The sequence below is a fragment of the Eriocheir sinensis genome, chromosome 2 (assembly GCF_024679095.1).
Source record: "Eriocheir sinensis breed Jianghai 21 chromosome 2, ASM2467909v1, whole genome shotgun sequence".
NCBI lineage: Eukaryota > Metazoa > Arthropoda > Malacostraca > Decapoda > Varunidae > Eriocheir > Eriocheir sinensis.
This window is the reverse complement of record NC_066510.1, coordinates 15,963,977-15,978,834: the sequence shown is the minus strand read 5'-3', so window position 1 is coordinate 15,978,834 and position 14,858 is coordinate 15,963,977. Positions and strand designations below refer to the sequence as shown.

At 53.7% G+C, this 14,858-nt stretch overlaps 1 protein-coding gene across 1 annotated transcript; it reads left to right on the top strand.

Annotated features, from left to right (window-relative positions):
* Positions 1 to 988: 988 nt before the first annotated feature.
* On the top strand, positions 989 to 12,506 carry LOC127000265 (DNA-binding protein D-ETS-4-like). The gene is made up of 5 exons (XM_050863721.1): positions 989 to 1,153; positions 2,812 to 3,290; positions 3,346 to 3,611; positions 8,132 to 8,857; positions 11,273 to 12,506. The coding sequence occupies exons 1-5, from the start codon at positions 1,124 to 1,126 to the stop codon at positions 11,599 to 11,601; spliced, it is 1,830 nt and encodes a 609-aa protein (XP_050719678.1). The 5' UTR covers positions 989 to 1,123; the 3' UTR covers positions 11,602 to 12,506.
* Positions 12,507 to 14,858: the final 2,352 nt, after the last annotated feature.

The window sequence follows — 14,858 nt, the reverse complement described above, 5'->3', positions numbered from 1 at the left end:
AGATGGAGGAAAGAAGGGAGAAAAGGGAGAGAAGGGAGGGAGGGAGGGAGGTGTTATGGCGCCTAATATCTTCGCAGGGGACATGGAGGAGGAGGAGTAGGAGGGAGAGGAGGAGGAGGGAGAGTAATGCAGTAAGTAGTAGTGGTTTGAGTGGAGGTGCAGAAAAAGTTGACGGAGTAGGTTCTCCTCTCGACAAGATTCCGCTGCTTCTCCTCCTCCTCCCCCTTCTCCTCTTTCTTCTCCTCCCCCCTTCCGTCCTCCCTCTCTCCTCCTTCCTCTCCTCACCCCCCTTCGCCTAGGCCAGTCACGAGGAGGCTACAAATAGCAACTTTTCTTCGGCATCTCCTCAACCTTCCCCTGCAAAGAAGATGGGGGCTGGGCGGGGCGGGGGGCGGGCTCCCGGCTCATTCATTCCCCTCTTCTTTTCGTTAGCTCTCTTGCCCCCCCATTCGCCTCTTGTAATTATTTCTATCGGCAGCGAGTGTTCTGAGAAGTAAAGTGACAGGGAGAAGGTGCGCAGTAGAGGAGACAGTGAGAAATAACTTTCACTTGAGCTGCCGCGGCGCCGAGTTACCGACTACGATTTAGAGATGTGAAATTATCCGACTTTTTGAGGGGGAAAATAGAAGTGGCGCGACACCGGCCTTTGGGGGATTAAATATTCTAGCCAGGGGAGGGAAATATCGCTGCCAATTCCCGAGCACAAACTCAGACCATCATATTTTTCCCACCGGCGTTTGGTCGCCTGCACCGTTGCCATGGGATACCATTGACGTCAGTGGCTGCATGACAGATACCGACGACAGTTTTAACATCCACAGCCTTTATACAACCTCAAAACCGCTCAAACAAAACGAAAACTACAATAACAAACCTCGCCAGGAATTTTGGCTAACATCACAGGTGGGAGAGAGGGCCAAAAGGTGATTAATGAGGGAGAGGCTAAGGTGTGGACAGGTACGGGTGGAGCTAGCGGCGTGTGGCACTGGCCGCGGGTGGCTGCAGGTGCCGAGCCTACGCTGGGGCCAGAATGAAATCACTCTGAGTCCTGACACAGAGAGGAGTAGACGTGTGCTGTAGTGCTCCGAGACAAACCTTGCTCCCAATTCCCGTCACCGCCACCATGATGCAGTTTGCGGCGTATTACTCTGAGGTAAGTCCACAGGGCACGAACACACCTGAGCGGATACGGAGGGAGGGCGTCCAGGTAGGGCGCTGGGCAGGGGCGGGTTAAAGAGTTGGTGAAAGCTACAGGTGGTTGTGGCTGCTGCTGCTGCTGCTGCCGCTGCCTCGGTAAAAAGGGGGTTAAAGAATAGAAGTTCACAACAAAGAAAGTTTAACCACTGAGTCTCAACGGGAATACTAATTTAGGAGGCTTTTAAATCGGGTTGTAGTTTAGGTGTGCGAGAAGGGAGATGAGGGTGTGAATGTGTGTGGGAGGGGAGGGGCGCTGTGCAGGGCTGGACTAGCTGGCTGAGTGGCTGGCTGGTTGGCTGAGTGGCTGGTTGGCTGAGGGAGTTGGGTTGGCTTTTCGAGAGTGGATTTCACAGCCCCGGGTGGATAGTTATAATGTGTGTGTGTGTGTGTGTGTGTGTGTGTGTAAAGGCTTTGTTGGGTATGGTGCTGCATGGGAGAGAGAGAGAGAGAGAGAGAGAGAGAGAGAGAGAGATTGTGTACGCATGAGAAATGAGGCCAATGGAGACAACAGTGAATGATAAGCGATGGAAATGTGGCTGCATGTAAACTTTTGACTAAGCATTTATCTTCAGTCGTTAGTGTCTGAGTCACTTGGCCTAGCGTTATCTTGCTTGAGTGCCCCCTCTCGAGTGTTGTCATCATCCATCTTGCGCTTGCCTGTCCATCTGTGTGCCTTATCTATCACGAGCACCATCAGTAGCAGGTGCATTGATTCCCCCTGATATTCTACCCACTTCTCCAGATATCACTTCTCTCTTTTCTTATTTCTTTATTGGGTATTCTTCTTCCCCCCTCATCCTTACCTTTCTCTCCCTCTTCTGTTCTTCGTGTGATTCTTCCTCCTCCTCCTCCTCCACAAATCCTTGTCCCCTCTTCTTCGTCTTCTTTCTTCTCAACTCCCCCTCTTTCTCGTTCTCCGCCTCCTCCTCCTCTTCCTTATCTCTCCTCCTCCTCCTCCACCCCTGTCCCCATGCCATAACCCTGCCCGACTCGTTCTCCTCCTTCTCCCCCCTTTTCCTGTCGACCCCCCCCCCCTCTCCTCCCTCACCCCTGTCCAGTCCTCTACCCCTCCCTTCCTCTCCTGTCCCCTCTAACCATTCCCTCTCCCACCCCCTCCCCTTCTCTCTCCCTCTCCACTCCCCATCATTTTTATATCACAATCTCCACCACTCGCCACTTATTGCATTCAAGTAGATGATATAAAGTCATAAATGTGTGTGCGTGTGTGTGTAACTGCGTACATGGAGAGATCTGCATTGCGCCAAGCTGCGTTATCCCTACGTGGTTCTTGTACGCATGCGCACACGCGACGACCAGAGAGAGAGAGAGAGAGAGAGAGAGAGAGAGAGTTCAGTTTTAATTGTAAGTCATTTCAAGGAAGCAAGTAAATTTATTGATCTCATGTTCTTGGTAGCGATGAGTGTGTATGTGTGTTTCTGTACGAGTGTGTGTTTGTGCGTATGTGCGAGGTCATATACTACGAAATGAATGGAAGATTAAAACTTTTACCACTTGGGGCGAAAGAAATGGAGTATTTAAATGCAAGTGTGTGTGTGTGTGTGTGTGTGTGTGCGCGCACAGGTGAGTGACGGGGCGCGTTACCTGTCGTTACAGATGAACCAGGCCGTGCCAGGGGGCGCCTCGCTCAGCCCGGGCCACGAGGGCGCCTACGGGGAGTGCCAAGTACCCTCCCCCTCCCAGTGGTCCGACCCCTGCTACTCCCCACCCTCCTTCCACTCCCCCCAGCACCAACCCGGGGAGCTGGAGAAGGTGAAGGAGGAGCCGTTCTCCCCCTCCCCTCCCTCCTGCACCACCTTCCCCCCCTCCCCCCCTGCCCCCCACCACATGTCCCCCTACGCCCGCCCCCAGCAAGCCGTCCACCCCAAGAAGGAGTCCTACGAGACCTCCCTCAACCTGTCGGAGCTGCTGGCGGAAAACCACGCCCTCACCAACACCCACCACCACCTGCAGCCCCCCCAGCAGATGCCTCAGGCCCCCCCCGGTTATGCCCCCTACCCCGACCACCCCCTCCTGCGCGGCCGCCTGGAGGATAACACCTTCAATAAGAAGATCGTCGCCATGGCCCCCTACAAGTCCCCTATCCCTGCCACCTCCCCCCACCGCCGCGCCCCCCACTCCCTCCCCCAGCAACGACGGCCTGGGGTTCCTGGACATGCTGATGGACATGAAGCAGGAGACTGACGACGACGGGTTCATCGTGGCGCCCTGTGGCTCCCCCCAGGCCCCCGCCCAGCCCGCCGCCCCCGCTCCTGCCCCGCCCGCCGCCCCGCCCATGGCCCCCGTCAGCGCCGCCGCCTGCCAGAGGGACATTCTGGAGACGGTGGAGCAGCTGGCCCTGGAGCACGCCAGGATGGACGTGCAGCGGGTGTCCGACTCCCTCAACATCCCCCGCGGTGAGTGTGTGACGAGCCCTTGCACACACACACACACACACAAAAAAAAAAAAAAAATACAATTACACATCAACACAGTATTATTATTATTATTATTATTATTATTATTATTATTATTATTATTATTATTATTGTTGTTGCTGTCATTATATGAACATGTATGTATAACCGCACCAGAGAGAGAGAGAGAGAGAGAGAGAGAGAGCAAGTTAGACAAAATAATGGGAGTTGAAACAGAGAGCAAATGTTGATAGCAAAAGGCTGCTTGAGCGAAGGAAGAGGAAAAGAAGTGAAGGAAGAAGAGGAGGAGGAGGAGGAGGAGAGAATTAATAGTAGTGAGGTGGAAGGAGGGAGGGAGGGAGGGAAGGAGAATCTGGTTTTGAGTTGGAGGAGGAAGAGAATAGGCATTGCAAGGGGGCGGGGAGGAGGAGGGGGAGAGAATAAAAGAGTGGGGGGGGGGAGGGAGAAGGGTAAAAAAATTGAAGAGCTGTTCAGTGAGGCGAAGAGACTAGGAAATAAAATGAATGAGGAAATGCGTGTGTGTGTGTGTGTGTGTGTGTGTTTCATGATAATGCTGGATACACTGAATGGAAAAATGAAGGACACGCACACATTCTGACCACATGACATCATACACACACACACACACACACACACACACACACACACACGTCCGAGAGAAAAAATTTATTTGATATATACTGCATTCTCTCTCTCTCTCTCTCTCTCTCTCTCTCTCTCTCTCTCTCTCTCTCTCTCTCTCTCTCTCTCTCTCTCTCTTAATCTGTTTCTTCTATCATCTTAAAGTCTTCCCAGTTACTATTATTATCATCATTCCCTATTCTCTCTCTCTCTCTCTCTCTCTCTCTCTCTCTCTCTCTCTCTCTCTCCCAATGACTTTATGAGGAAGACGCCCTTGGAGAAACGTGTTTTTGCCTCTGGACAGTCGCCAGTAACTGTGAGAGAGGGAGGGAGGGAGCAAAAGAGGGAGGGAAGGAGTAAATGGGGGGAAGGGGTTCAAGGCCCCTCTTCTTCCTTCCCTCCTTCCCTTTCTTTATTCTCTCTCTCTCTCTCTCTCTCTCTCTCTCTCTCTCTCTCTCTCTCTCTCTCTCTCTCTCTCTCTCTCTCAATTGCTTGCTGTCTGATGATCAGGCCTTTGTTTTGCGTACATGTGTGTGTGTGTGTGTGTGTTTGTTTAGATTCTTCACCGATAAGATTTCGTTTCGGGGTAATAATTACGTAAAACATCAACTTCTAAACACACACACACACACACACACACACACACACACTTATCTGCCCCCTCCCCCCCCCTCCCCCTTCCTTTCTTATATCCAAGTTCGCACGTATACACACACACACACACACACACACACACACACACACACACACAACTAACCTCCCTTCCCTCCCTTCCTCACCCTTCCCTCCCTCCCCTTAAGTTCTGACCTTGATTGTACGTGAAGGCAGGCCATTGTGGTCCTTACTGCAGGTGGTGGCAAGGGTGCTGACGTGGGGAAGGGCGAGATGGTGGGAAGGGGCAGGCAGCATGTGAAGGAAGGGAGCGAGGGAGTGAAGGAAGGGTTAAAGCGGTCTCTCTCTCTCTCTCTCTCTCTCTCTCTCTCTCTCTCTCTCTCTCTCTCTCTGGAGTTTTATTATTAGCTTTTTTATTGTTTTATTTTTGGCAGTCTTTTACTCGTGACTTATTCTTTTTTTTGTGGTTCAAGGAGAAAGTTTTACAGCACACACACACACACACACACACACACACACACACACACACACACACACACACACACACACACACGTGCGCCTTGTTTTCCTCTTCCTCCACCTCCCACGCACCACCACTCTTTCCCTTCCTCCTCCTCCTCCTTCCTCAACAATAATTCCTCCTCCTCCTCCTCTTCAGTTTTCCTTCTCACCCTGTCTTCCACAACCCTTGCCTCTTCCTCCTCTTTGACCTTCCTTCCCCTCTTCCTCCCCCCCCCCCCCCAAAGACTCACGGCTGACTAGTTTTTCTCTTAGTTGTTTGGTGGCATAAACGCCTTAAGGTTTGCTCTGCCCCTTGTCCCTTCTGCCCCCTTGTTAATAGGACGAAATTTCCACCCACGAAGGACTTGGGGGTGATAGTGGAGGAGTGGGGGGGAGGGGGGGGAGAGGGGAAGGGGAATAGGAGAGAAGGAAAAGGCATTGCACTTCTTTATGATATATTCCGAAGTGCAAGTCTCTCTCTCTCTCTCTCTCTCTCTCTCTCTCTCTCTCTCTCTCTCTCTCTCTCTCTCTCTCTCTCTCTCTCACACACACACACTATCAGCAGCGCATTGACGTCAACAACATTATATTATCACCATTTTTTTAAGGTTACAGGACGAGGCTTCCGCTGCCCTGATAAGATTATTTACATACTGAGCAATGTGGGGAGTTTCGAAGAGAATGGGGGGCGGGGGGAGAGCCGGGGAGAGGAAGAGGGGGGGAGGGTAAGTCAGGTGGATAGGGAGCAGAGGCAGGTGGGAATGGCCTATGGGTGAAGGGGAGACTAGCCTGAGGGGAGAAAGGGGAGTGGAAGAGAAGTTAGATGATGGATGGATGTAAGGAGGAGGACAAGGACAAGAAAGAGGAGAGTAAGAGAGTAGGAAGATGAAGAGGAGAGAACGGGTGTAGAAGAAGAGAAGGAGAAGAAAGTTTAAGAGTGTAGGAGAGGAGAAAGAATAGGCGATAATGGGGTGCAAAGAAGAGAGAGTGAGAGAAGAAAGTTTTAGAATAGGAGGAGGAGGAGAAAGGAAAATAGAAAATAGGACTCAAAGAAAAGGGAGGAGGAGGAGGAGGAGGAGAGAATGGGGGTCATAGAAGAGGTAGAAGAATCTTAGCTAGCAGGAGGAAGAAGAGAAGAGCTACAGATAAGAGTTAGTTAGTTAGGAAGACGAAGAGAAAGAGCAGTAAACGAGTTCTAACGGAAAGAGTAAACTGGCAACCAAAAATAATAATAAAAAGACGTGAAGCCTCAGCTAGACAAAGGGAAGAGGAGTGAGGGAGGGGAAGGAGGAGGAGCGAGGGAGGGTGAAGAGAACAAAGAGGAGTGAGGAGTGAGCAGGGTGAGGAGGAGAACTGAGAGGAGGAGGAGGAGGAGCGAGGGAGGGTGAAGAGAACAAAGAGGAGTGAGGAGTGAGCAGGGTGAGGAGGAGGAGGAGGAGGAGGTGCGGGGAAGGTGAGGAGAACAGAGGAGTGTAAGTAGGAGTCACAGGATGAGGAGAATTGTAGAGTGCCACGGCGCCGCCAAGCCGAGCACTCCTTGGCACCTTTACATTCCTCCCTGAGTGGTTCTCTTGTGCACCTTGAAAGCCCCCTTGTGTCTGGAGGAGGAGGTGGAGGAAGAGAGAGGCCGCATTGGACCAACTTAACCTGCCGAGTAGGGGGAATGGATCCACTCACCCCGTCCACTTTCTTCCAACCCTCCTCCTCCTCCTCCTCTTCCCCCCCACCAGCTCTCTCTCTCTCTCTCTCCCTCCTCCACCACCACCACCTCACGGAGAAACAGACGCCTTTGATTGGCATGATGCTCAGGTGGCGGTGGTGGTGGAGGAGGAGCGAGGAGTAGGTGTCGGGGGTCGAGGTGGAGGGAGAGGAGAGTCTGAGGATCATGGTGGAGCGGGTGGCACGGCCTGGTGGAGGGGAAAGGGGTGAGGTGGACGTGCTGGGGGACGGGGAGGGAGGTGGGGAGGTATGTTCGGGGCATGGGCTGCGGGGCAAGGGGAGGTAAATGGTCGGGACGGGGTGGCTGGTGGTCCCCTCAGGCCCTGAGGGGGCGGCAAGGGCCAAGACCTTTAGCAGGTGAGGCGCGAGGGGGTGGGGGGGAGGGGGGCAGCCAGGACCGGTAATGGCGGCGGTCAGGCTCGGCGCAGCCTCCTGCGCCTCCTGGGTCAGCCTCCCCTGCCCCGCCCCGCCCCGCCCACCTGTTGAGTGTTTGGGCTCCCTGCAGGAGGGTGGCGGGGCTCTGGGCACAACGCCCAGACCTCAGGGCGGGGCAGGGCAGGGCGGGGCGGGGCGGCGCGGGGCAGGACAGCCACGGGGAACGAGGCGAGTGGGAAATGCCTGTTGGTCCTCCCGCCGCTGACCAGGATCTTGTGACGTGGCCCGTGACGTCACAAGTGTTACCCTCTGTCATCCACATTATCCGAAGGTGCATAGTCTGGCCGGCGCGGCCACTTCGGTCGCACCTCTTGACTCTTGGCGGAGGGACGGAGCCTGTCGGGACGGGACTATTGGCTACGTGTGTGTGTACGTGTGTGCGTGTGTGTGTGCTCGTGTAGGATTGTGAGAGGGGACATCGCCCCCTGTCCAACATGGCTGACTCAGGGAAATCGAGATCGGTGTCGCCACCGTCGCGCGGCGCGCCGGGTAGGTGTTGGTGGGGCTGCGCGGAGGCGTGCCTGGGCCGCTGGGGCCTGCCAGGGTCTCGGCGTGTTGTTGTTGTTGTTGTGGTAGTGGCGGTGACTAATGTGTGTTGTCTTCCCCCGCAGACCCCGCCCAGTGGAGCGTGGATGACGTGAGGGCCTGGCTGGACCAGCAGGCCGCCCACCTGCAGCTGCCGCCTCTGATGCTCAACATTTGGAACTATGGCGGCACCGAGCTGCTCAAGCTGACGGAGGCTCAGTTCCGCCAGCTGGCCCCCGTCGGCGGTGAGCTGCTGTATGCCCAGCTGGAGATTTGGCGCGGCGCCCTTCGCGCCACGCCCAAGCTGATGCCGCAGTACCACTACTGGTCTGGCCAGCAGGTGGACCACTCCATGCTGCTCTCCTCTTTCATGGCCCCTCCACAGCCGCAGCAGCAGCAGGTGCCGCAGGTGGAGTCGTCTACCCAAGCCGGCTCACCGCCGCACCTGGGCTCCCCCCACCACCTGGGTTCCCCTTCCAGCCCTCCCCTGTCCCTCACTACCAGCCTGGGTCAGGTGCCCACGCCCGTAGTGCAGGTGACTCAGCAGCAGCAGCAACAACAACAGCAGCAGCAACAACAGCAGCAGCAGCAGCAGCAGCAGCAGCAGCAACAACAACAACACCTGCAAGCCGTGGGCGGGGGGTCCTGCCCTCCACCCACGCCCCAGGGGCAGCAGACCGGCAGCGGCGTGTTCCTGGAGGAGCAGTGCCTGGACGTGACGGCGCTCCTCCAGCAGCAGAGCAGCCCCAAGGTGGCCCACACCACCCGCCTACCGGCTCACTCGCCCCAGGAGGACGGCTACGACTCGGAGGGTGAGTACTGACGCCATGTTGTTGGGCGGGGGGCAGGGCAGGGAAGAGGCTCGTCACTTAGGCACCTGTGGAAGGCCGGGGCAGCGGACGCGACGGGTAGGGCGTGGCGAGGCTGGGCAGGGAGCACCGGGGGCCATCTAGGGAGGCTGGCCGCCGGTTATGGGGGGGTGGATAGCTGGGGGGGGGGGGGCGGGGCTTGCCAGACTGTCACTTTGTTAGAACCTGAACGTTGCATTGATAGAGTTATGCAGAGACTTTTTGTCTTTACTTCCCCCGCGGCTAGTCTTTAAAGGCTTAACAAAAACATGCGCTCTGAAGGAGTACGTGGTAGAGGCGGCCTGCAACAAGAGGTTAGACCCTGTGTAGCCTCTCTACCATCACTGCCGCCCTTCTAACTGTGCACATGGCGACGCAGATTGATGCATCTCGCGGGACATCTGGTAGTAATGGTAGCGGCAGTAAGGGAGAAGAGGAGGATGGGAAGGGGGAGGAGTAGGGGCATCAGGGCACCGAAGTGATCGTTCTGGGGCGGCAACACACACACACACACACACACACACACACACACACACATTAAAACAGGGGCATGTCTAGGGTGCTACAGGGACAAGGCAATGGCAGGGTTGAGTGTTAGCTAGGGCATGGAGGGGCAAGGGGGGTCCGGAGGCAGGGACATGGTGGGGGGGGGGGAGTAGGGTAGGCTGGCGCAATCCATCAGCCCGACACAAGGCTTTAAGTGCCCTCGTGAGTCATCGGCCTTAGCGCGGCGCAGGATAAGGCTGAGAGTCCTGCGAGAGTCCTGCGCAGCGCGGGGACTGTGTGTGTGTGTGTGTGTGTGTGTGTGTGTGTGTGTGTGTGTGTGTGTGTGTACCTCAAGGTGATACGGCGCTAGCCTCAACCAAGGACCCTGCAAGACCTCCTCCTCCTCCTCCTCCTCTTCCTCTCCTCCCCTGCGCTCCCTTTATGCCGGCGTTCCCCCTAAGACTATAAATAGCTGTTGGAGGCGAATTTTCCAAGAAGTAAAAAGCAAAAACTGTGTGTGTGTGTGTGTGTGTGTGTGTGTGTGTGTGTGTGTGTGTGTGTTGCGCGTCGGTGGTTTCCGCGAAAATCTTGATGGTTTTTCATTCTTGGACACCATTTCGCGGGCGGCTGAGTGCGTGCGGTTGCGTGCGGTTGAGTGCTGCTGTTGTTACTGCCACTATCGCATGCAGGGACATAGCTATCGCCATTAATACGTGACTGGGGTGCCGCAGGAGGAGGAGAGGGAGGAGGGGGGAAGAGAGGAAGAGAAGGATTGTGGAGTAGAAAGAAGGAGGGTGGAAAAAAGGAAGGAAAGGAATAGGTAGTAGGAGGAAGAAGGAGGGTGAAAGAGAGGAAAGGAGGTTGAATTAGTGAGCAGAGGGAGGAAGGGAAGGGAAGAAAGAGTAAAGAGAAAGAGTAAGAAAGTGGAAGGGAACGATTGGATTGGGGAACAAGTTAGGGAAGGGAGGATTGAGGAAGAGGAGGAGGAAGAAAGAAGTGTAGGTGTGGGCGTGTGGGTGTGGCCTCTCACAGTACACAGGGCTTCCCAAGTTCCCAAGGCCGCCCTCTCCCTCTCCCTGCCTCCCTCCTCTTTTTCTCCCACTTTAAGCTCCCCCATCTCAACCTACCTTTTCCTCCCTCCACTCCCAGGTTTTGCGATTTCTCCTCCTCCTCCTCCTCTGCACCTGTTCCCACACCTCTCACTTCACCTCCAGATTGCCTCCCCCTCCCCCCTCCTTCCTTGTCCCCCCCTCACGTGCCCAAACTCAAACTGATCCGAGGCGAGAGAGAGAGAGAGAGAGAGAGAGAGAGAGAGAGAGAGAGAGAGAGAGAGGCGTTAGGAGTTAGCTAGGTAGGTGGTGGCTTGCATCATCGCTCTCCGTAACGGGCGAGCTGTGACACCCTTAGCGATGGGCGGCGTACAGGCGAACACTGCGCCCCTTCCTTTCAAGGCTATCGTGGGCGTGGGTGTGGGTGGTGTTACTTGGTGCAGGAGGTGGGGGGGAGGGAACCTGCAGTGAAAGGTGGAGCGAGGGAAGGGAAGGGAAGAGAAAGGGGAAGGAGTGCTGCTGCTGTCTCTTCCGGTTGAAGGGGGGGAGGGGTCGAGGGGTGCAGGTGGTAAACAACCAGCGAGGATGCCAGCTGGGAGGGGGGCGTTGGGTGCCTCAGCCCGGCCGTCACCTGGGTATTGTTGCCTGGCCTACACTTCCGTCGCGCCGGGGCGTCACTGCGGCGCGTGGACAGGATGGAGGGACAGGTGGGGGAGCGCGGCGCAGGCCAGGACGGGAAGGGGGCCGCGGAGGTCTAGATATTACTTTGCTATATTTGACGCTATATTTGAGGCAAGTGTGTCTCTGTGGAGCTGCTCGTGACCAAATCTTTCTTCTTCTACAGAGGAGCCCGAGGAGGACCCGTGCACCACCACCACCACCAGCGGCCGCGGGGGCACGCACATTCACCTCTGGCAGTTCTTGAAGGAGCTTCTGCAGCAGCCTCAACTGTACGGCTCTTGCATCCGTTGGCTGGATCGCCCCAAGGGTGTGTTCAAGATCGAGGACAGCGTCCGTGTGGCCCGGCTCTGGGGCAAGCGCAAGAACCGTCCCGCCATGAACTACGACAAGCTGTCCCGCTCCATCCGCCAGTACTACAAGAAGGGCATCATGAAGAAGACCGAACGCTCGCAGCGCCTCGTGTACCAGTTCTGTCACCCCTACAGCCTGTAGGGCGCGGCCAGAGCCCGGTGTGCCTGTCTGTATGCGTGTGTGTGTGCCCAGCCTAGCGTTAGGGGGGGGAAGGTAATTTCCCTTGATTCCATGCACGGTCGATGTTGGTTGACTCGGTCTGAGCCAGACCTGAGCGCCGCGTCAGACCCTGTGTGTCATTTTTACACCATATATCTGTGATATATTGAAATATGTAAGTTCTATGAACTTCGTGTTATATTGCGTCCGCGGCGGCAGCAGTTAGTGTCGCCCGGACCGGCATAGGCCTATGTCATCATCATTTAGCTTAAGTTGCCGGCGTGTTGCGGCGGTGGCGACGGGCGAGGCGCAGCGAGTTGCGGCGCCGCGCCCGCCGCCCTCAGCCCGCCCTCACAGCCCTAGATCTGTAAGTTAGTATTACTGATAATGTTAGTGTTAGTGTTGTATCCTGGCGCAGGGGCCGGCAGGGCCTGTGGGGCACGGGGAGGGGTACGGCCACCCCTCCCCCCCAACAGCCGCCCCCGTCACCGCCCGCCCTTTGGCGCTGGCGTGGGCGGCCCGCTGCCACATCCCGCCCGCGCCGCCGCACTGTAGCGGCGGCGTCGCGGGCGGCCCGGCGGGGCGGGGCTGTCGCTACGGCCACACCCCGCCCCGCCCACCGGGCGTCGGGCGGCACAGTGTCGGCGTAGGCGTGGTGGGGCGCCAAGCCACGCCCGCACCCCACCACGCCCACCCGCGCCCGACGCCCGCCACACTCTAATGGTCATAGTATATTTTTGTACTATGCAAGTTATTGTTGATGTATACCTTAAGAGTATAACCCAAAACAAGAAAACACCAAAAAAAATACAAAAAAAAAAATCCCCCACGTTATGAGTGCGTGGCGGCGGAGCCTTGGCGCCGCGGAAAATAAACTCCACCCTTAACATGTGTTTGTGTGTCCTGCGGGGAAGGGGGGGGGGGAGGGGGTGAACAATAATAGCAGTAGTAATAACAGCAACAGAAGCAGAGGAAGCAACAGCAGCAATACAAACATAACGAACACACCAGCAAACAGACGACGCATGGCACAGACAACAAGGTAGCGTTAGGAGGACGAGTACCTACAAACCCACTCACCGGCTTGCCTTCGCATACTGGTGAATATAATTTATGGAGCAAGAAAATGGAAACCCTGCATTCCACGAGCCTGGAGCCACCTTGAGCAGACCATAACGGGAAGGGGAAGGACAACAACAACAACAACAGCAACAACAAAGAACAATCGTAAACACAAAGACAGACAATGACAGATGATGCCCAATAGAAGACGCAGGTGGGCTTACATACCTTCAATTAGCAACCGAGCTCATAATTACTGAAGCCCTCGTTGAAAAGTACTAAGAGTTATTGAATATTGACCTCATTGGATTATTAATTTTCACATGTCATCTTCTGCCTTGTTGGGAAGGTGTCCGCCTCTGAACTCACCTGTACAAACTCACAAACAGATGAGTAGGAAAAGGAAGGATGATATATATAGATAGATGATCAAAAAGAGTTCGTATCTCATCTACATGTATAATAAAAAAGGAAAACATTATACTTGCAACAAGAACGTTCGGAGATCACACCCAGTGGAAATCCCTGGTCAATGAGAATAATAATGATGATAGTAAAAATAATTGTAAAATAATAAATAAGTAATAATAATATCTACAACGCTGATATTGATAATTGAAGTTCGCAGAAACGATTTATGAACTTTAAATGAGAACAAAAGAAATTGATATCAGGGAAAGGACTCCCCCCCCACTCCCCCCTTCCTCTCTCTCTCTCTCTCTCTCTCTCTCAGAAAAACCTTGCCAGAGACCAACGCACGAACAGTCACGTAGCAACACCGAGGACACACACACACACACACACACATATTCAAGCGACCTTCTTGCGACGGGTACAAGATTAGGTTAAGACGCGTGTGAAACTCTCTCTCTCTCTCTCTCTCTCTCTCTCTCTCTCTCTCTCTCTCTCTCTCTCTCTCAACCTGACGCAACTTTCCTGATGATAAACACAAAGAAAGAACAAAAAAAAAAAAACGTGTCAGTGAGAGAAAGGAAAGAAAAAGAAACCTTTTTAAGAGAGAAAGAAAACGGGACGAGGGTTGCGAATCGAGAAAATCATCCATTGAAACCAAACTGAACAAAACAAAGGAAGAAAGGGACGAACGGAGAAGGTTTTGGAGCGGCCTTTGCGTTTTCTTTTACTAACTGCATGATGGAGGGGGAGGGAGAGAGAGGGAAAGGGAGAAGGAGAGCAAGGGAGGGAATAAGGAAGGAAGGGAAAGAGGGGGAGGCTAAGTACAGTGTGACAAAGGTGCTAATGAGGATAATAAGAGTGTGTATAGAGATGAATGAAGATAATTATGTAGGAAAGTTTATTTGTTTTGTTTTGCTTGTTAAGTAGTGAAGGTGTTTGCTATTGCTGTTGTCATTGTTGTTAGTGTTATTATCGTCATTAGGAGTAGTAGAAGTAGTCGGAGTTGTAGTTGCTTTTATTGTTGTTGATACTGTTGTTGATGTATTATAATTAGAAATAGTAGTAGTAATAGAAGGAGGAAGAGCAGTAGTAATAGTAGAAGCAGTGGTAGTAGTAATAGCTTGTGTCGATATATTTCTTACTAACTAAATCAGCTTCTCTCCTTCCTTGTAGTTTTCCAGCACTAAAAACAACTCTTTTCAATCCTAGCAAAAGTAGTACTACCAAAATAAGATATATCTCATCCCTACAGTGCTACCAAAACTATCATTTCTATCAAACCCTCCTGCAGTTATCAAAAAAAAAAAAATCCTTCCCACCTCTGCAATACTGAAATTCCAAATTATACAAACAGTTAATAATTTGATAAAACACCCTTGCTAACACCAAAAACAACTTTCCATCCTTTGCCACAACAAAGTGTAAGTAAGTGTTATTTACGCACATTATTTTTTCTCTCTTTCTCACAAACACAAACACAGAATAAACAGTGACTCATATGCGTTAGTATGTGTGTGTGTGTGTGTGTGTGTGTGTGTATTTACGTATGAGTGCATGTGTATGTATGTGCGTGTGGGGGTGGAGGAGAGAGTGAGTCAGCGTAACATGAGCTGAGGAGAGGCTGTGGGAAGGACGGTGTTGGGGTGGTGGTGGTGGTGATGCGTGTAGTGATGGTGTAGGTGATGATGGTGTAGGTGGTGATGCTTGCGAGTGTGTGTGTGTGTGTGTGTATGTTAAAATCACTGTAGATATATGCTAATGGA

Excerpts from the sequence above, each read along its gene's own strand:
- LOC127000265 (XM_050863721.1), top strand. The coding sequence starts at position 1,124 with ATGATGCAGTTTGCGGCGTATTACTCTGAG. Across the intron at positions 3,612-8,131 it reads CTCCCTCAACATCCCCCGCG|ACCCCGCCCAGTGGAGCGTG; the intron begins GTGAGTGTGTGA and ends CTTCCCCCGCAG. Across the intron at positions 8,858-11,272 it reads GGACGGCTACGACTCGGAGG|AGGAGCCCGAGGAGGACCCG; the intron begins GTGAGTACTGAC and ends CTTCTTCTACAG.